Source organism: Buteo buteo, chromosome 1 (genome assembly GCF_964188355.1).
Source record: "Buteo buteo chromosome 1, bButBut1.hap1.1, whole genome shotgun sequence".
In the NCBI taxonomy this organism is placed as follows: domain Eukaryota; kingdom Metazoa; phylum Chordata; class Aves; order Accipitriformes; family Accipitridae; genus Buteo; species Buteo buteo.
The window spans coordinates 83,197,598-83,218,142 of NC_134171.1; the positions used below are offsets into that span (position 1 = coordinate 83,197,598).

The 20,545-nt window shown below is 47.4% G+C and overlaps 1 protein-coding gene across 1 annotated transcript in view; it reads right to left on the reverse strand.

The window, feature by feature from the left end:
* The window catches only part of FRAS1 (Fraser extracellular matrix complex subunit 1), a 151,997-nt gene that overhangs the window by 7,629 nt on the left and 123,823 nt on the right, over positions 1–20,545 (reverse strand). The window contains exons 45-65 of the mRNA XM_075038663.1: positions 20,120–20,239; positions 19,499–19,678; positions 17,299–17,423; positions 16,449–16,589; positions 15,273–15,500; positions 14,875–14,988; positions 13,472–13,622; positions 12,266–12,425; positions 11,621–11,783; positions 10,908–11,154; positions 9,619–9,963; positions 9,138–9,298; positions 8,603–8,750; positions 7,463–7,668; positions 6,819–6,975; positions 5,949–6,149; positions 4,406–4,593; positions 3,944–4,219; positions 2,669–2,901; positions 2,114–2,274; positions 1,102–1,316 (exon numbers count right to left, since the gene is read on the reverse strand). Coding sequence (XP_074894764.1) covers positions 1,102–1,316; positions 2,114–2,274; positions 2,669–2,901; positions 3,944–4,219; positions 4,406–4,593; positions 5,949–6,149; positions 6,819–6,975; positions 7,463–7,668; positions 8,603–8,750; positions 9,138–9,298; positions 9,619–9,963; positions 10,908–11,154; positions 11,621–11,783; positions 12,266–12,425; positions 13,472–13,622; positions 14,875–14,988; positions 15,273–15,500; positions 16,449–16,589; positions 17,299–17,423; positions 19,499–19,678; positions 20,120–20,239 — 3,920 coding nt within the window. The remainder of the gene's footprint in view (positions 1–1,101; positions 1,317–2,113; positions 2,275–2,668; positions 2,902–3,943; positions 4,220–4,405; positions 4,594–5,948; positions 6,150–6,818; positions 6,976–7,462; positions 7,669–8,602; positions 8,751–9,137; positions 9,299–9,618; positions 9,964–10,907; positions 11,155–11,620; positions 11,784–12,265; positions 12,426–13,471; positions 13,623–14,874; positions 14,989–15,272; positions 15,501–16,448; positions 16,590–17,298; positions 17,424–19,498; positions 19,679–20,119; positions 20,240–20,545) is intronic.

The following is a 20,545-nucleotide window of genomic DNA, read 5'->3' on the forward strand; positions in this document are numbered from 1 at the left end:
ACAACTGCTGGCAAAAAGCATGCAAGCGCAGAGTGCTCCTCACATACTACAAAACTCCTACAATTAAGTCACAGATGACTGTCTAAACTTTCTTTACCTTTACATGTAGGTACTTTAGACAAACCTGCATTTTAAATAAGGGTAAGCACCGAAGCACACTGGTGTCATGGTACAAAAGGAGCTGTGGCCACAACTTCACCTCAACCCCCCGCCCCAGTTTCCAATTCCATGAATTAAAAATAAGCATTTCTGCTTGCTCAGGACTGGCCCTAAGAGTATCTGAAATACCACAGCTCTCTGGCTATATATACAGCATTTATTATCTGCAGAGCACAGCTGTACTCTGGAAGCCCCTGAGAGAGACATTCCAGACTGGTTGGTGCCAGTCTCCACTTACTAAATTATGCAGTTGTTCAGTTCAAGCAGCTTCTTTGGATTTCTGCAAATAATTGGAGCTATAAAAGGAAAGTTAACAAAGTATTCCAGACTAACAGGAATTGAAAGAGATGATGGTGGCCATAACAGTCTGACTGGGAATTTAATACAAGAACTTAACGAAGATGAGATACTCACTTAAGTGGGATGTACATGTATAATCCATCCATGAGAGGGCAGTGAGACACGTCTAGTAGCAAAAGCCACTATTTTATAGAAGAACATTTTTGGCTTTTTGTCTGCCAGTTGGTTAGTTAAGAAATTACTTAAAAATTCCCATGACCTCGCTCCACTGCGGAGTATGAACTGATGTGCCTCTGCTCTGTTCTTTGCTCATTTATATTGGCTAAGAATACAGTCAAAATTGTAAAAGAATAGAGCACAGCTGAGAATGTTTTATATTTCCAGTATATCCTTATATTTTTTAAAAATATTTTACTGGCACTCTGAAGGTTAAGAGAATAAAACCTATGTTACCCCAAGAAAAATAAATGAATTGAGTGCATTTCACAAAGCACTGTTCTTTTCTAGGTAAAAGGGGGATAAAGCCATGTTCCAGTCGTACAAAGTGGAGCAGCAAATGTACGCGAACACAAAGCGGAACTTTACCTAAGAACTGAGAAAGATCTGGATTACATGGAATGAGTTTCGGATATGGCATCTCACCTGGAAGTCAGCGGTGACAGAGCCTCCACAGACATCAATTAATTCAGTCATGTCATAATAGGCATCAAAAGTCCAAATGCAGCTCTTCAGGTTGAGGTGCTTATAGAGCTGGATCGTCTTCGGCTCTCTCACTGTGGGGTCAAACTGGTAAGGGCGGTCGTAGCCAGGACCGAGAATGATGCTGTCGTAGGTCACTTCATCCAGAAACCCTGCCTCTGGGATTAAGAGACATCAGGACAGTGATCACTCCAGATTTCAAAGAACTTGAGGCCAAGTACTGACGTCCCATTTTCACTCTCAAATCACGTCAGTGACTTTTATTATATTAGGGACTTAACGGGCTCCTCCCCCTTCATTATCCTAAAGGTCAAACTGAATATACATGGGTCTTCACAGGGCAAAATGTTATAGGAATGGGGAGAGAATCCTAAAAACCAGACTTCTGAACCTGTCAATTAAAGGTTGAAGTTAAAGTTTAAGAAATGCAGAACAGCTTGAGTATGAAATTAACAGAATGATGTACAATAAGCCCCCGCCCACCATGGAACAAGCATGGACCACATTAATCCTTAGTGTCAGAGACACACATTGCCTTTTTATTTCAGCTCTGCCATTTACTTCAGCAGTGAATTTGCTTTTGCTGCTTCTTTTTGCCAGACGGGAGACCTCAGTGACAGAGACACAGTGATCCACTTCCTGTGGATCCTTCTCTAACCGCATGGATATCACAAGACAGATTTGAAAAGCAGAAAATCACCAGCATGGTGTGAACCTATAACCTTCTGGAACAGAGCAATGCTGCTTAAACCCATTATCTTTTAAACATTCCCATGCATTGCATCTCATCTTTAACCGGGCAACTCTGTTCACTGCTGTTAGTATAGGAAGATTAATTATTATTTACATAATGTCAAGAGAGCCCAGAGAAAGACAAAACCGCCTTCTCTGGATTTCTTTACTGGCTTCTCCCTACCACCAATTTCAGAAAGCAAAGTCTGGCTTTAAAGATTACCTGAGATGCCTCTGAGGTCTCTGATGGTGACCAGGTTTGAGCAGACATGCTGGTGCCTGTAGATAGACTCGGAGAGAAGGAAATGCAGGTTGTGCAGCGGCAGGGTGGAGATGAGGGGCAGCATCCCATCCTGATGGGGAATCTGCACCGAGATGTGGATTCTGGAACAAATAGCGGATGAGATGGCATAAAAAAGCAGCCCTGGCAGGCATGGGAGCATTACCCCACACCCCCCAGCAGCACAGCACAGACTGGGTGAGCCTGCTAGTGGCAGCCTGATATTTAGTTTCAGCTAAATTTCCCCATCTACACATCTGCTCCTTAAGCTGTCCCACCAACTCCAATTTCCTGAGGGGAAGGCGCACCACCTCAGCAGAGTAGGGTGTGAGGGAGAGAGTGGGAGCGCTACCCTAAGCACCCTATGCTGTTCAAGAGGGCACACAGCATGGAGGGATGTGATTTCGGACACATCGGTTCTCCTCTTGACCCAAGGCAGCTCTGTAACAGCAGGGGTCCTGGTGAAGGACTGCACTCTCCGCTTCTCCAGGCTCATACCTGTTGGGATGCTCCTTGTGCTTAACGTCCAAGTACTTCAGAGTGGCAATGAATGACTGTGCCTGGAAACCTCGGGCTGTCCCTGCAACTACAGGAGTGTGACAAATGGCACTGTCTGTGCCGATGGTAACTACATTGCTTCTCAGGGGGGTCCCCACATGGCCAGCCTTGTCCACAGCCTTGGCCACACAGCGCACATGGAACCGCCGGCTGAAGTAAATGCTGTCCAGCACCTGCAGGGAACGAAGAGGGAGAAGCATGCATGTGGGTCAAGGACACCAGCGTTGCAACATCTGACCGTGTAGCAAAATCACATTATCCTGGTGTTTCGAGGCAGCACGAGGCAAGGCACATGCAAACACAAACCAGGAGCACGCACGTGCCAGTGTCTGCTTGGCCGCTTGGGTGTGCAGGTGCAATTGGCCTCTTGCTACCTACGCTACAGTAGATGCTCGACTATGTTGGGTGCTTTACAACTTCCAAACTCTGCCCATATACTGAAGGGAGGGGAAGAGGGAGCCTGAGCTGTTATGATCTGCCAGGTTCCATCTGTCTCCTGCCACCAGTGATTTACTGAAGTGTCTGAGTGTCACAGCTACTTCCCACGTCAACAGAAGTGGTGTTTTTAGCAGGCTCAGTAAAGAACAGTGCTAAATTTTCTGAAACCAAAAAAAAAAAAAAAAATCCCCAAAGAAGCACCCATACTTCTCATGCCGATTCCCAAAACCGAGGAGATTTTGGGTTTTAATCTCTGTGTAACTAAGGTGTGCACTACCCACTAAAAATATCTCAGACTCATGCACAAGTAGGCATGGTCTAGAAACACACCTGGATGCCTGAGAAGAGCTGAGACGTCACAGCTGGGAGTGCCTGGGAAAAGCCCCCAGAGGAAAACAGTAATTCTGTCTGTGGGGCAGGACGTGAACAGTCCAGGGACAGAGAGTTCTCAAGCCACACATGGAGCAATGCAGCAAAACGAGCGCCTGAAGGAACGGCGGTTCAGAACTTGAGCTATGCCCTTCCTGCAACTTGAGCAGGATGGAAGGAAAGCAGACAATACCACAGCCAAACCCTGGCAACACAGGTCACATCAGCATGCTGAGCTCTTATTCAGGCACAGCCACTTTTTCAGGTGCGTGACTTTTCAGCTGGAGGAACGCAACCAAATTTCACATGTGATCGTACAGTACACAGACCGACAGAGCTGCCCCAAGCTCTCGCTGACTTACGCCACGCGCTCTTGCAGCTTTGCCATGCCGGTACCTAACCATATACCTTATGGTTGATGCTAGTGAATGGTGTGTTGTCAGTGATGGTTTCAAAAGGCGACCTGGCTCCATTCCCATCCGTGGGGGTTGCTACTTCCCAGCTGAACTGTATTGAAGACTGATTGATCCCAGCCTCGCTGCAGCGTTCCTTCGTGACCGTGTACTTGGGGAAGTGAGGGTCACAAGGAGTGACACAGATGAGTGGATAGCCTGGGGAAGGGGATTTCTTAGCACCGTCCTTGGTCACTTCTTCCACCCGGTCGTAATCAGCCAGGGTGACGACCTGTATGGATGCAAGATGGGAGCATTCGCCTGGGGCTGAGGGGAGAGGCAGAAAAGGCAATCCTTCCCACACACTCCAAGCCTGGTACATCATTGCAGTTCTTAATTTTATTTCAGAAACCCCGCTGGGGTTTTCAGTCTGTACTCAAAGCGTACTAAATCACATCCATTGGAATGGGTGACTTACCACGGGAGGTGCTGGTAGAATCAGACTCCCTGCTGCCTCCTGATCCAAAATAGTCACTATTGCAGTGCTGGTGTCTCCAAGAACAGCTTCCACTGGATCATCTGGGCCCAGCACCAGAGAAAAGGACTCATGCCACTCCCGGTCTTCGTTGGACATGATCTCCACCTTAAACATGATGTGGTTCACGCCTGTGAGAGGAAACAGAGACAACTCAATTCATCATCAGATATTGCTCTGAAGTCCTCATAAAAAAACTGCACAGCTGGTCAAGGCTATGATCACTGAAACATTATGGTAAAATACGTGTGATAAATTTTATTTCCACTCATTGCTACTAATAATTTAGTCCTGTCCACACAGGAGTCTACTCTATATGTAAAACTCCAGCTATGACAATTGATCAGGTGATAGATTTACTAGCAGATGCCATCTGAGGATTAATATTGCCTGTCTTGTATTAGCTGTCTGTAGTAAAAATCTATGATCCAAAGTACATCCCCACCCCTGCTGTAAGGATCTCTGGTCTCTCTCACACCAGTATGCAGAACTGTTTGGTGAGGGCTTCATGGTCCAGCAACATGGTCTGAGCTGTTGCACTGGATCCTGCAAGATCTCTGCTGAGCCTTACATTCTCTGAAGACTGCTTTATTCTTGCCTGCCAGATGCTAGTGCTTCTTCCTCTGTTCTGATCACCCTTCATTTAACACTTCAGCCTTTTTGCGTAACAAAATTATAGCCACAGCAGAGTGCAAGGCTGCAGCCCAGAAGAGTCACACTTTTAAAAAGACCACATAGTTAAGTGGTCTGCGTAGTATATTTAAAATACATTACCAAAAAAACAGAAAAAAGCCCCCAAACAAACCAAACCCCAGATCCTTCTCATCCAGCAGGGCATTGTGAAGGGATGAAATGTTGTACACAAGAGAAAACATGGCAAGATTTGGGATGGCCCTCCCATTTTTTCAAGCGACATTAATTCCAGTGAGCAGAAAGTCTCAACCCTCTTTCTGTCTCCTTAGGCATTTACAGTCTTCTCAGTGAAGAGCTCACCACCTCCAGGCTTTCATTCCCTCCTCCTTTTCACTACCCCCCTGCTTGGGCAGCAGCTTGGCACTCTGCTTATCCAGCGGAGAGGGCTGGTGCTCAGAACACCAGTGTGTTTGAACTGAGAATGATTAGACAACCAGAAGGGGAAAGGGGAAAGGACATGTCTAATGCAAGGAAAGGGGAAAAGTCTTGCACCCCACCTGTGACACACTGAGGAGCTGGATAGGTGTTTCCTCCCACAAAAACCGTGATGAGTCCAAGGTCAAACCCGAAATCGAATCTAAACCCCAAAATCTAAGGGTATTTTATGCCTTCTTACAGCTAATACACTTTGCTTCACCGGGAGCAGTTAGACCTGTGTGAGGCTGTAAACCTCATGCAAAAAGTGGCTTTTTCCAAATCTCCTGAACGTTCCCCTTCAGTGCTCTTTTCTGATACACACAAAATGTCACTGGTCACGCCACCACCTCTAAACTTCCCTCCAAGGACGCTTTACCTGGGCTGAATTTGAGCATTCGACTCTTGGGATAGTAATCCACTCCGGCCTGAGCTGAGCCATCGCGGGTGCTACAGCGGACTTTTGAGGTCCTGTTCTGATCCCCTCTCCGGACCACCTTGATATTTAAAACAGCAACACCCTCCGGGCCAGGCGGCTCCCGTACTTGGTACGCAGCTTCTTCAAACTCAATGGTGGGTGCTAAAGAAACAGCAGTGAAGAAAAAGCCCCAGGTTTGCACACCAGCTGACTGTTTACAGATGAAGGGCATTCAGCAGCTGGGGCGAGCTAAGCTCAGCTCCTTTTAGACTCTATCTACACATCTTCAGAGCAAGAGCCTCCTCAAAGCAGGGGCCGAAACTGCAGCCATAAGGGTTGTATGTGAATTAGGGCGAGGGGTGGGGCAAAACCCAACACAGGTATTGGGCTACAGAGGATGGCAAATGATTCTCCCATCCCCTGCCTCCCACTGAACCGCACAAGCCATGTGATGGTGCTACAGCCCCCACTGGCAGTCACACCGGAGGGACTTGGCATCCCCCTTCTTCCTCACAGGTCTCTCCAGGCTGTGATGCTGTGGCGGGAAGGCAACATCTCCCAGGGGAAGCGCAGCAATTCCCTGTGTAACTGCAGGGGAATGGGAAATGGGACAAATGGTGCATTCAAGCCACTGGTATTCGATCCCTCCCTTATGACCAGTCCAGTGCACAAAGCCATCACATCAGTGACCTGCACGCAGAGCTGTGACCACGTGACCGGAGGCATTCACGTGTACTAAATTAAACTGGAAACTGTTGATGAGACTGTGCTGACTATCTGGGAGCTGCATCCTACACTACAACTACGCCCTTGTTGAGCATCCTCGCTTACCGTCTTCGTCATTGGTGACAGTTATGGTTGCCACATCCATCTTCCCAATCCTGGCTCCACTCCAATGGTTTCCAAGTGGGCTACCAAGATAGACCTGGAACTGCTCTTCTGGTTCAAAGGCTGAGTCATCACTGATATAAACACTGCAGTTCTTCACCTAAAGCCAAGTAAGCAGGAGAAAACAGCAAACATTCATAAATCCGATGAAGCCACTTAAAGGCCACTCGGTACTTCACTATCTAATGTCTGAGTACTGTCTGAGTACTGTCAATCCTGGAAGAAACACTTCTATTTTTAAGGCTGCTACTTCAGTGTGGACAAACCAGACAGTTACATGATGAGACACAGCAGTGAAGACATCTACTTCCACAAACCGACAGGTCTCTGCTACAACAATCCTGAGTCCTACTGACACAGAGGATTTGCATTTCATGTTTTAACCAGTTTTATCATGAAACAAACAACCCCTCCAGAGTCATGTTGTATTTCCAGGACCAGAAGAATTTGTGACTTTAAGCATCTATGAAACCAGTTTGGACAGCCTCTGTGAGCTCCCTCTGACAATGAATGCAGAGGCAAGGAAGAGATCTGAACCTCTTCTATCAATGGTTCTTCATTCTCCCTATAAGCCAGGCTCAGCTCACCTTCTCCCCTCTCAAGAAAGTGATGCGAGACTCCTCTGCATTTCTCCTCTCTGCAAAGTCCTCCATGACCTCTGCTGTCTGGCTCTGGGTGTAGCACCTGACAGAGGACTCGTAGCTCAGGTCCCCGGTGCGGAAGATGGGGATGTGCAAAGTACCCTCCTTCTCCTTCACCGTGTATGTATCCTTGGTGAACTGCATGCTTGGTACTGCAGGAGGTAATAAAAAGGGTCAAGCAGCGTTGAAGCTCCACAGAGAGACAGGAGCTAATCGAGGCACATACACCCTGGGAGAACTGCTGCATGGAGTCTGACAGCCAGAGAATAAAACAGCCGCTTCACTGTGCCTCAATACACGATTTGGTTTGAAACAAACAAGTGACTATTACTGCCATCAACCCTCTATAGAGCACAGGATCAGCAGACCCTGCAGCGCTTCAGAAAGAAGGCATCTCTCCTCATCACCTCTCAGTCACCTAACTCCAACAGTTGATGAAACTTGTTCCTTCCCTACCATTTTGGTGCTCTTGCAATGCGCTGGAGAACAAGACAGGGCTGGTGGTACAGGGATGGTGTGCTTATGAGGCATGTCAGGAAGGGATTATATCAGGACTCAGTACTGCAATGGATGCTATGTCTCAAAGCATTATCCTACCGCCTGTGGACAGACACAGAACAAATAGTTTGCAGCAAAGAGGGCTGACCTCAACAAAAGATACAAAGGCAGAAATGATTATACGACAAAGTTAGATTATATAGTGTGTGCCTTCCTCAGGCGAGCAAACATGAGAGACGTTAAAACACATGAGAAAGTAAACATGCAGTAAGGATTTCTCACGTAGTAAGGGGGACTTTAGCTCACAGAAAGCATGAAACGAGGACTGAGCTCTGAGCAGAGGAGGCAAAGCATGGCTGAAAGTGAGGGGCACTTCAGGAAAAGTCATTCTGCACTTCTGAAGACTGCAAGTTCTTGTGGACAGTGAAGCATGGAAGGAAAGAGGGCAGCCAAATGGAATGGGAGGATCCCAGGAAAATAGGCTAAATCCAGCCGAGAAATAACCTAACTTGGACTAGCCTCCTGCTGCGTGGAAGTGCGAAGGAAGAGGCTAGGATGGGCTGGATGGAACTGCCATGGATAACTTACCGTCTTGGAAGATGTCATTAATGGCCACGATCGCTTGGAACGGCTTTGTCAGCTCAGCTCCATGGGGTGAGCTGAGATAAACAACAAAGGTCTCCAGCCCTTCTATCACTGGGTACTGTGCATCATCCAGGATTGTCAGAGTGCAGAACTAGAAGAAAAGCAGACGTCCTGCTTTTAGAGATGCAAAGCTGTCATCCTTGCCGGTACTTGCATTTGGGTGTCTAATGTAAAGTCATTATGTCAGGCCTTTTCTGAATTCATTAATCAATGGAAACAATGTTCTAGACAGATCTGGCATATCATTTCAGAGAATTGGCAGCCATCTTTGTCCTGGGAGAGGTGGCCTGACCAAATCTTCTCTGGCTGGAGTGCTGATTAGATGTGAGTCTCTGCCTAGCAGATTAATTAACAATTCTCAAGTGGCCCTGAGAGGATTTTCAAAACAGGCAAATAGCAAATACAGAGTATGCACATAAACAAGAGAGAGGTGTCACCAGACAGAGCAGACTCATCAGGAGTCAAAGTGGCTCCTCACCTCTTCCGTCTTGCCTGGCCTGAACTCTATTTTTCTGGAGCTGGGGACATAATCAATTCCCGGGCTGGCAGACGGAGGGTCTGACGTCCGAGTGGCACACCACACCGAGATGGGGGTTGAGAGATCAGGTCCCTGTCGGAGGACTGGAATCTCAATGTTTCCTGCGTCACCAGTTGCATGTGAGAGAGGACCAAGATGAGAAAGCAGCCACATACCACAAAACCATTCCTTTCCCTTCAGCATGCCCTTCTCCCTTCACTACTGCTCCTGCACCCAGCACAGGCTATTGCAGAGAACAACCCCCAGCCTTCCCCACAGGGGCAGAGGGAAGAACAGAAACGCTCTGCAGACCTTTTACAATTCTGCTGCTGTGCCCTAAATTGCTCCTTCTGATACCTCTTTCTGGTGAAAGCATGCTTTCACGGTAAGCACCCCAACGAGGTGTGCAGCAGCCCTGGGGGAGCCCCCTGCTACTCTTCACCTGCAGCCTCGCTGACGGTAAAAGTAGCATTCCCCAGGAACACCGTAGAGGCATCGTTGGGACCACCGATGAAGACGCTGGCTGATGCCCGGCTGCCAATGCGTGCGTTATCTGAGGCATCGGCCAATACGATCTCAAACTCCTCTTCTTCTTCGTATTCACTGTCATCGATCAGCGTGACGTCACATGTCGTCACGGTGACACCCGGACCAAAAACAATGCGGCTGTCATCCGCCATCCCCCGGGACTTGAAGTCGGAGCCCGATTCGAGCATATAAAGGCTGCTTCCCTTGGCTGATTTGGGGACAGTGTAGCAGATGGCGGACACAGTGCTGCTGGTATCCCCTAAGACGCAACAGGAAAAAAAACATAACTCTGTGGGAATACTTTTACTCTATTTCGTGGAGAAACCATTCACTTAAATAATAAAGCAGCATTCAGAAAAGAGAGTGAGGAGTAAAAAAGAACACCACCCCTGCTCTAAATTTGCATAAAAACTGGCTTAGGTCTGACTTTCAGGCATACTCCAAATCTGCACTCTTGGTTACTACTATCAGGAAACGGGTGGCACTTGCCTATTAAAGAATATACAGTACAGTGATAGGGTCCACATAAAACACAGTATCTAGATTGCAGAGAAGCAGCAAATAAATACAAGGGTTTGCTCCTGCTCATGCTGGGAAGAGAAATGAATTCAAAAGTAAGGAGCTTTAACTGCGCTGGTGAATCTTACAGCAGAGCTGGGAAAAATAAAAAACCCACACCCATCTGCCCTGTATTGTTGCTTGTTATTTCAGTTGCGCCAGAAAGCTACTTCCAAAAAATCAAAGAATCACCCCAAAATCATAAACAAGCAAACCCCAAGGAACACCACGTGTTTTGGGGGGGTCACTGTTATTTGCCTGCCAACAGGAAACAGTCGTTTGCCTGAGCCTGGCAAAGGTATATACTGCAAAGACTCCTCAGCAGCTTTGCAGTAATCCTAGTCATGTGATAAAAGACTGCAGGATACAGGCACTAAACCGCTTTTATTATCTAGAAAGTACAGAATTAAAATCCAAGCTCCAGGCAGCCACACATACTTCACAGTCTGTCTACAGGTGCTTCACTTCTCTCTGTCCCCAGTTTACTGCTGGCCACAGTCTCCAGGGCTCCCCATCCGCTCTCTCTGCCGTGCGGGTTCAGACTCCGCGCGTCTCACCCACAGCAGTGCCTGCAGAGCCGCTTTCCCTCCCGTGCCGCAGAGCCCCGCGGCAGCACAGAAAATCGTTCTGCCCAGCTTGACCCACCTTTCCTTTCAACAGGAGCAGAAAGAAAACCAGCACTCTCGCTGATATGGTACGTCTTCCTGTCGAACTGCAGGGTGGGCTCGTCCTCTGTGTCAGTGATGGTGACCGTGGCCCGGGTGACGTTCCCCAGCAGAGCGTAGGCTGGCATGCTGAGCTCGACGGCGAAGCTCTCCGTGGTCTCAAAGACGTTGTCATCATTAATGGTGATGGTGCAGGCCTTGGTGTCCTCCCGCTCCTCAAACTGCACCTGGAAGGCAGCAAGTGGCCTGCTCTCTTTGGACTGGGGTCTGAAACTTTCTGTCCTTCTTGCCTTACCCTTGCCTGAGTCATATACCCTGTGCATGGGTGGCATAAGACACCGACCTTAACTAAGGATAAATGGCTAGTGGAGGTCAAAGGCAGCACCAAATGCAGTGCGTAGACCCCTACTCCTTCTGGTCTCATTCATGGTTTTAGCCCTTTGCATGATGAGGAATGACATTCCTACTCAGGCAAGCCTGTAACCTTTGTGGGCTGAGAACACTGCTGCAAAGTGTATCTGCCAACATAAAAAACTGATGAAAAAGAGACCCTCTTCTGAACCAAATAAACCACAAATTCTTAGAAAGGAAATACAGTCTCTGTTGTGTTTTTATCAGTGTTTATCAGTTCTTTCATCCAGGCCTGATGGCACACATGGTCAGACCTTTCCTTTCCTGGTGTCCCCAACCTACCTGCCCTGCGTACTCCACGTAGTCCTGCTCTCCTGGCTGTGAACCGGAGCCGGAGGTGGCCGTTCCCTGCTCTGTGCGGCACAAGACAATCGCATACTGGTTGAGGTTACCGATCCGCCTCACGGTGACGCTCACAGAGCCTGCGCTCTCTTTGACGTTGTAGCTGGAAATATCAAGCAGATACAAATAACAGGCTGGGGAGCAAACCCTATGTGTTTGCTCTGAGCACCACAGACTCAGGCTGACTGTTGCCTCCACAGAAAATCCAAGGGACACTAATAATCGGGGTCTTGGGCAGGTGGCAGCTATTCAGCAGCCCTGCTCTGTGGTTTAACCCAGCAGGAACTTCTCACTGACACGCATGTAAGTTCCCACTTCCACACTGGCTGCTGTTGCCCCCCCCATCCCCGTCTAGAAATCAACAGTGCTAATTCAACAGGAATGCCACGTGTGGTGCTACACTGCACAGCAGTGAGACCTCAATCCTGACACGGTGCCAGGGAAACCCAGGCAGAAATGATGGTAACTGCCCCAGAATTTAATTTCAATGCTGTAGGTCCAACCATATATTACAGAGCTCAACCTGCCTCCCTCCAGATAAGACCCCATCTGTCAGCAGAGTGCTGTAAACCCCGTGCCACTGACCTGGTGTATGCAAAGCTGATGAGAGACCACTGGACGTGGAAGATGTTGCCACTGACCACATTGGGTTTGCTGTCCTTCACTAGGAACTGAAAGCTGTCTGTGGTCTCCTGAACCTTCTCCTCATGCATCACGTACCGAATGAGGCCCTGGTTCACATCCTCTGCCGGAAGGAGACATCCAGTGAGCCAACCCAGAAATTCAATGGCAGTTTTATAGATGAGCAGTGCGGAGACGTGCATCCGCACGGCCGCAGGGATTGGGTTTTCCACACGGCCTTTATGCTGTAGCAGCTTTTCTAACTTCCTTGGTCTTACCTGTGGTAGAAGCCAGCCTACAACCTGTGACAAGACATTCCCTTGCCTAGTCTTTATCCATAGTGGCTCATACTTAAAAGTAAGGTAAATTTAAAGTAGCTTTGATGAAATGCAAGAAATAGGGATTTGTTTGGGCAGCAGATATTTCAGCTCTGTTCTATAAGCTGGCATGTCCTAACAGGGCTCCTTCTCACTTGCTGAGACAGTTTGAGCTCTGTGACCTTCTGCAGTATGTTTCCCAAGCTTCAGCCCTAAAATAATGTAGGTCTCTTCCTTTTTTTTTCTCCTTTCCCTGAGCACACGGGAGGCCAGGCAGGGCCTGATGAGAAGAGACAGGCAGAACTGCTGACTGCATTTGTACAGGACCTAATGCAGTGTGGTGCGAGGCTCTGCAAACGGCAGTAGCAGAAATGCTAAAAAAGGGAAATGCTGCCTGGGGGAGGCTGGAGGGAGCAGCAATCAGAAAGAGCGCAGTGGTGTAGGAAGCAGGTACTCCCTCAACTCCCCTTCCTAATGGAGAGCCCCTCAGTCCTGCAAGAGTGACCTTTCCACATGTTGTTGACTGTGCACTGCTAGCTAAACATCTACCAGACCTTGTGATGATGAGGCCCACATGCAATATCTACAACTCCTTTTTAGTGTCTCAAGTCAAATCTCCAGCTCTAAGAAGTCCAGAGAACCTGGGTGTGCTACAGCATACATGTTGACATCGATAAGAAATTCTAGGATTTCTGCAATTGAGAGCAAAGTTCATTTCTTACTTTTGACACACTTTTGAGATTTGCCCCTTATCTTCTCCCCTCCCACCTTCCCCCCACACCCCCTGAAGAATATCTTGACAAACTGAAGCAGCTGAAGGAAAAAAGCAACAGTATACAGCCCAAGTCCATACCCTGCGTAAAGGTGGTCACGGTTGTCCCTGGTTTCAGCTTGTTCTCCACGTAACCATTTCTGGGACCAGTTGTTATCTCATAGATCAGCTGTTTGTCATCTGTGTCAGGATCTGTCGTCAGTAATTCCTTCTTAGTGATTAGATTGGTTGCCTGGATGAAAGCCAAACCAAGGGAGTAAAACTCTGGAGAGCCAGCAGTGCAAGTCTGATTGACTGTTCATCTAAAAAGCCCAACCATCCCTCTGTCAAACAGTGCTCCACGAGGGAAAAGCTAGGGGATGTAAAAGCACAGAGCGGCCTTGAACAGACAGATGCCCCACAAGGTGTTTGACAGCACAGGAAGGATTCAAATTCTGCCTCACATCTGGTTTGTTTAACAAAAAACAATTGTGGCTCAAAGAAAAGCAAATGCAAAACAAGCTGCCCAGCCCTTTCTAGCTGTGGCTAAAAGCTATGACAAATCTGGTTTCAGCTAGAAACCACTGCTCCATGAACTGTGCTCACGCTCAGGTGAGACCTGGCTTTGCAAAAAACATTTGCAAACAGCCTCAAGTAGAAGGATTGACTCAGGACAGTTCATGCTGCTTTAGTGAGCCTGCAGTAAGTCCTCTTTCAAATGACCTCACACGGATGTGCCACAGTTCCACCACATTTTGCTTTCTCTTTAAAAAGAGAACACCTATAACAGCAGGAGAAAAAGAGAGAATTGAACTGCCTGAGGATGCAGGAGTGCTTTTTCTGAAGTCAGGAATTTGAGCTGAGGTAGCCACTTCTTAATACAATTTCTTACTACCGTGTCTTCCAAGCCTTTTTCCTGGGAAGAACTGAAGTGTTTCTTTGCAGTTAATGCTGGGTCCTCAAAAACAAGAATGAGAGAGAGAGTTTCCTGGGGTTTTGTTTGGACTTCAGCAAAACAAAGGCATGTCACAGCAAGAAATCCCTATACCAGATTTCTCTGAAAGCCATATATCTCTACCATGGCTGCTGCAGCACGTAATCAAGACTTCTCCGCCATCAGTGAAGCTGAAAATGTACCCTGGGGAGGAGGGACAAGGGGCAGGACATGTCCGCCCAGGAAAGTGGGCAGGAGCTGTATCGCACTGCACAGCTTGTGCGAGAGCCAAGAAGAGCCAGGCTTGATGGTCCGGCTGATGTATGGGAAGGAGATGGTCCAGGAAGCAATTTAGTGCCCTAGAGCCATGTTGCCTGGTTTAGCTAATGGAGCTGCAGTGCAGGCAACCCTGGACACCTCTGCCTTTTCCAAGACACTTCATGGGCGCAGAGGAACACCTGTTCTCTGTCGCAAAAATAAAACTGCTGAAGGATCAGGAGGTTCTCCTGTGAAGCTCCTTCTCCTGAACAGCCTCAGAAACAATCTAAGCTGAACCCAGGCAGGCAGTTACCTTGCCATCCATGTACTCGAGCCACTGCAAACCCAGGTTGGTGACAACCCTGGGTGTCCCATCATCCACAGAGAGAACGTCCACTTTGAAGCGCTGTGGTGCTGCTGTCACAACCTGACAAAAGTTCAGAGAGATGGCTGTTACTTTAGGAGTGAGGGCCTCATGCACCAGATTACCAGCTTTGCTCCCTTCAGCTCTGTTGGGATCAAGGTCCTGGGGCGAATTTGCACACACAAAGGCTGGTACACCAGGGAAGAAGTGTATGGCATCACATAACTGAGAAAACTCAGCCTTTATCTTCAGTAGAGCAACAGCAGCCAAGTCTTCCCTTCTCTGAGAGGAAGTAGCTTTCTATTAGCTATAGAAGGTCTCCTTGACATCCCTTCTCCTCCCCTTACCTTCTTCCCCCCATCCTCCATAATGAAGAAGGGATTGGTCCCATCAGACACAGTGAAAGCGAAGCGATCCTTCAGCGAGTTGCTGCCATCATGACTGTAGCTGATGCGGTTCTGGTAGATGTCGTCCATTGTGAAGGTGGTGGCTTGGTGGTAACGCTGCCCGTTGCTGGTGCGTTCGATCAGGCCATGCCGGGGGGGCTGCACGACTGTGAACGTAATTGACTCAGCCTGCACCAGAAAGACAGGAGTGGCAAAGTTGATGACATGACCCCAGGACCAGGACAGGCATGTCCTTCCAGCTCAAGATGCCTGGAGAGGGACTTTATGCCGGGACAGCTTTCCTAGCACAGTGTTTCCAACCAGCGGCTGAAATGCAGCACCGCACGCTGAATTGATTCACCCTGAGCCCTGCCCTGTCTTTATCCCTCTCCCAAGCTGGCTATCTACAGAACAACCCCAATCAAGGAGACCTAGGCTAGACACATCACAGCCAACTACTGGTTTGGTTGGTCTGAGAAGGCTCCCACCCTTGTGACAACTCCCTGAACACAAGAGCAGTCCCCCATTCTGCAGCCATTCTAAGCAACGTGCCCCTTGTCACTTCTGTCGGGGTGCAAGCAGCGATAACCTTTGGGGCAGGATCTTTGGCTCGGGCAATAACAGGCAGCCAGGAGCAATCTTGCTGTTGGGAAACCGCAGCGCAGTGAGGTAGAGTCAACATGAGACCGCTTAGTCTCCAGCCAGACCCAGGAGGAGGAAGAGGAAATGTCATTTTCATCTGTGCTAGGCATAAACTCCGTGCCAAGGCTAGGCATAAGCTCAGTTCAAATCCACAATGTTCAGAGAGAAGGTGGGAGAGGGCAAGGATTAGCTCTGATCACAACTTCTAAATGTTTTCCATGCAGGTTTGTTGCTCATGTGTCTGAGAGACATCCCAGATGAAGCCATTTCTCAAGCCAGGGATTTGCTTTGCTCAAACACTCATTCATCTATTTATATACAAACTGGGCCTCCCACAAGCTGTTTGTCTGATGTTGTGATCAGACAGGGTATGATCACAGCGAGAGATGACACTCGCTGTAATCTCTCTCTCTTTGAACACAAGCCCATTTTTCTGATAGCCCAGATGTGCAGCACAAGAGGGGAGGGCGGAGGCGAGGGGGAGTCCTGCCTTACCTCTGTGTCAGCATCTGTTGCTTTAAGCTCAAACTCTGTGATGGTTTTTCTCACCCCTTCCTGAACTGTCATCCCGAGGCTTTGCACTACGGGTAAGGAGTCATCCACAGGCTTTATGGTGATGTCAAAAGACTGGCTCACCTGGAACAGGAGGAAAAGCCTCTCTTGATGAATTCAGTCTACCAAGAGTGCAACTCCATTGAAACAATAACACTTTAAGGAGACGACGGTGATCCAGAGTTTGGGTCACTTCATTTTGGCCTTGTCTAGTGAGTAAATATGAGCTTCTAAGCTCAGATCATATGAGCTTCTAAGCTCAGATCATATGAGCATGACCTCTTCTATCCCTCCCCACTAATTTATTCTCCCTCTTTCTGTGATATTTATGGACATCTACTTTTCCCTCCCTCCTTCTTCTTTGTCCCTCTTCCTCTACTTGCAGCTATGATTCTTCTCTTTCAGAAAGTAGGAAGGAGACATTTCTCAAGGGTCTAACTGTGCTTCTGTGTATGTTGTCAGTGCACTGGATCAAAGCTGAGCTCCAGGAGCAATTGGTAAGGAGGTGAAAACTAGACGCTGAAATCTTGGTAAACCAGTCTCATGAAGCTCCACCACAGGTGGCTCCCCCTTATCTTCACAGGGCTTATTCCCTTCCCTGTGGTCCTTAAGATCTCTCACAGCAGGGGAAGTAAGAGCACCCACCGTTGCCAAATGACAAGCCCATGTGTAGCTTGTTTCATCTCCTTTGCTACGTCTGTCTCTCGCAAGCATGCAAGAGAAAAACTGACTTCCATCCCATCCTATAGAATCAATAGCCTGCTCTGACTCAAAAAAACGTGCTGGGACTTACTTCATTTGTTCCATCAGACACAGAAAAAGTGAATCCATCCTTATGCTTTTCAGCATCACTGGTGTGGACATACCGGATGCTGCGAGAGGCCAAGTCTGCCTGGCTGAAGGAGCTAATTCTTGTCCCTAGAAAAAGAACAATAGGGGAAAATGTGCAATAGAAAGAGCGAGGCAGGGAAAAATATAGGGAGCTGGAATTATCTAGCCATAAGCATTCAGTCTTGGCTTGTCCTGCTCCAGTTCAGGCTGTAACGTAAACCTCAGCTGAGCCAGGGATTTAGCTGGCACGGAGCCTCCTAGAAACTCTGCCCAACAACTTTTAAATTAACGTAGTGGCACCCCTTCTGCAAAAAGAATTATAGACTTCTTCCCAGACTTATAATTTTACGATGGCACCTCACACTGTCTGGATACCCTCTTGGGGATGGGCGTCTCAGGGAAGAGGACAAGAAAGAAGCTGTGGGAAAATGGTAGATGTAACACTTTGATTTTCACTGCTGTGCAGGACTGATCTAACCAAGGGCATCACTGAGTATGAGCAAAAGGTTTTTTCCTGGCCACACAGCAGTTTTCAAAAATGCCTTCAAAGTCTCTGCTCTCTTTTCCCCTCCTCGCACCCCTGCATTTAGAACAGATTAAGTCCCATTTTCAACACTGCCTTATAGTGACATCTTTACAGGCCATTAGGTGTGACACAGACACAGAAAGGTATCGGAAAAGCATTTTAAAAAGCACTTGAACCTTTAAGTATCACTGCTGCATTTGACAGATTTACTGCAACAACAAAAACCCCCACAAAAAATTTTTCACCAGTTTGGCACACTAAATGGCTACTGACAAGTATTGGCCACACTACAAAAGATACCAAGATCCGATATAAATAAATGAGTCAAAACTGGATGGTTAGCCAAGGTTTCCTCAGAGCTCATTAGCTTTAAAGGTTTGTGTTCTCTTTTGAACACTCCAGTACTCTCTCCTTAGGTTTAGGTCATTTAAATTGTGAGAACAACTCTTTCCCAGTGTGTGGCTCTGCTATCTTTCCTAGTCCATCACAGACATGAAAAAGCATAGAAATCAGAATCATCACATTTTAAATAACAGGAGGAATAAAATCCTTAATCCAGCTCTTTCAGGTCTTCAAAGCACAAGATTCACTGTTTAGTTTGCAATTTAGACAAAAATATTGCAAGTTTTTAATTTTCTCTCAGCAGGGCATTTGCTTATTATCTTTCATTCATTATTCCTACCCTTTCAATGTGTTTGCCAGAGGACATCTTACACTGTGAGAAGATGAGGTGAACCACACACTAAAACTGAGCTGTACAGGGACTGTCTGCATCTTGAAAACACACAGCAGATATTTCCAGTTTAATCTCATGCTAATGAGAAATCTAATTCTAAGAAGAAATATAATCTTAGATGAGTATAATCTAAATCAGAAGAGCATATTATATGACAGCATAGATTTAGACTAATTCATCAGAGAGGGGTAGGACACTCATACTGTCAGTGGGCATGGAAGGCAACTCTAAAATTCAGATCACATTTGCAGGTAATTATTTTCTGAGTTTCACAGGATTGACCAATTCCCCCTCCATGAACTACGAGAATTCATTATCCAGCATATCCATCACAGCACAACATAGCTTCCTTTTAAACTAACTCAGCGGTTAGTTCCCTTCCTCTCTCCAAAGTACGGGTGGGAAAAGAGGCTGGTTTTTAGGGATCAAGGGACATACTGGCCAAGAGGGGAACAGAAAGCAGGCTGTCTGTTTACCAAGGTGGGCTCTATTACCATGGACATTAGGGGATAAATTCTTTGGGGCGTTGTACTATATGTGGTCACAGAAAAGGCTGAAGGTTTGCCTGTCATGGAGATGCAGCAATAGGTCCTGAAAGAGGAGAAGCACACAGCAGCAAGCTGGACTGATCTGCAAAGTCCACCAGGCAAGGTTACCATGGGGCGTAAACTCACCCAGAGGCTGAATAAATCCTCATCTGTGATTATTGGGCTGCCTTGCCTCCACTCACCCTATTCTCCAGCTCTCTGGGCTAATGACCATTTGATTTCTAACGGGAAACATAATTCTGTGATGCTGCCTCCAAGCACATTTTTCCTGCCGCAAATCTTTAGGGCTCAAAAGCCCTCCAGTGCTTTGCTGCTAGGAGTACTGAACTGAGTAAAATATTGTCCTGCTAACCTGGGGAGGCTGCATGCTCCAGGTGCCCCAGCTGTGGCTGCTTGGTGAGCTTGTACTGGAGCTGGGTCGGCTCACTGTCCTGGTCAGTGGCAGAGAGCTGGAGGGTCGTGATCGTCTTCGCCGAATTCTCATCCAAGACTAGCCCTTTGTTAGCGATGATGGAGGGGGGAAATCTGTCCTCTGAAAGGGTGAAATACAAAGCTGAGTTAGGAGACAGTCACCCTCCTTTCCCTGGTGTTCTTCAAATCGGGTACTTGGGCTCAAGCAAGAGACAACATACACATAAACACCTCCCAGACTGCTAATTCCGAAACAGGTACTTGGCCCTGGCATTAATCGAGGGCACGGTAACACTATAATGTCTTAAAGACAGTCTAGACAGTATAAAGATATTAAGGGGAATTTTTCTACCTTCTTCAGTGAGTTTGTTAGAAGCCAGAGAACAAATCCTTACATCCGCGAAATCTCCCCATGCCCCAAACTTCAAAGGCCTTTGAATTAACAGTGAATAAAAACTGCATCTCAAGAATGACGTCTTAACTTGCAGTACATGCGGGATGGGAATCTATGAAGGCCTCAGCTCTGCAGCAAAGAAAACACAACTTCAGCACTATCTTTTACCTAATACACTAATGTAAAAAACCTGGTCCGTCAGTTTGTTGCCATCTGCATCGATCACATCAAAGGTGAAGGGGAAATTTCCACCAGGATCCCCTTTCTTGTGACTGTACACCACTTGCCCTAGAGAGAGGGACAAGAGAAAAGAGGTGGTTTATTACAGGCTGCATCATTTAATTCTTAGTTTGGAACCAGGTTGGCAGTATAAGCCGAGGGACTTGGAGCTTGACAGAGCTCCTGGATTTGGGTTTCATTGCTTTTTCTCTTTATTCTTTTTCTCCTGCTGAGAGAGACTTTTTAACACTTGCTTAACGATATGCGTTTCTGTTCTAACATAACAATCTTATCGTACTTCTTTCCCTCTACCTTCCCTGCTTCAGGTCATCCTCCCTCTCTCATAAAGATCATGGAATCACAGAATATCTCAAG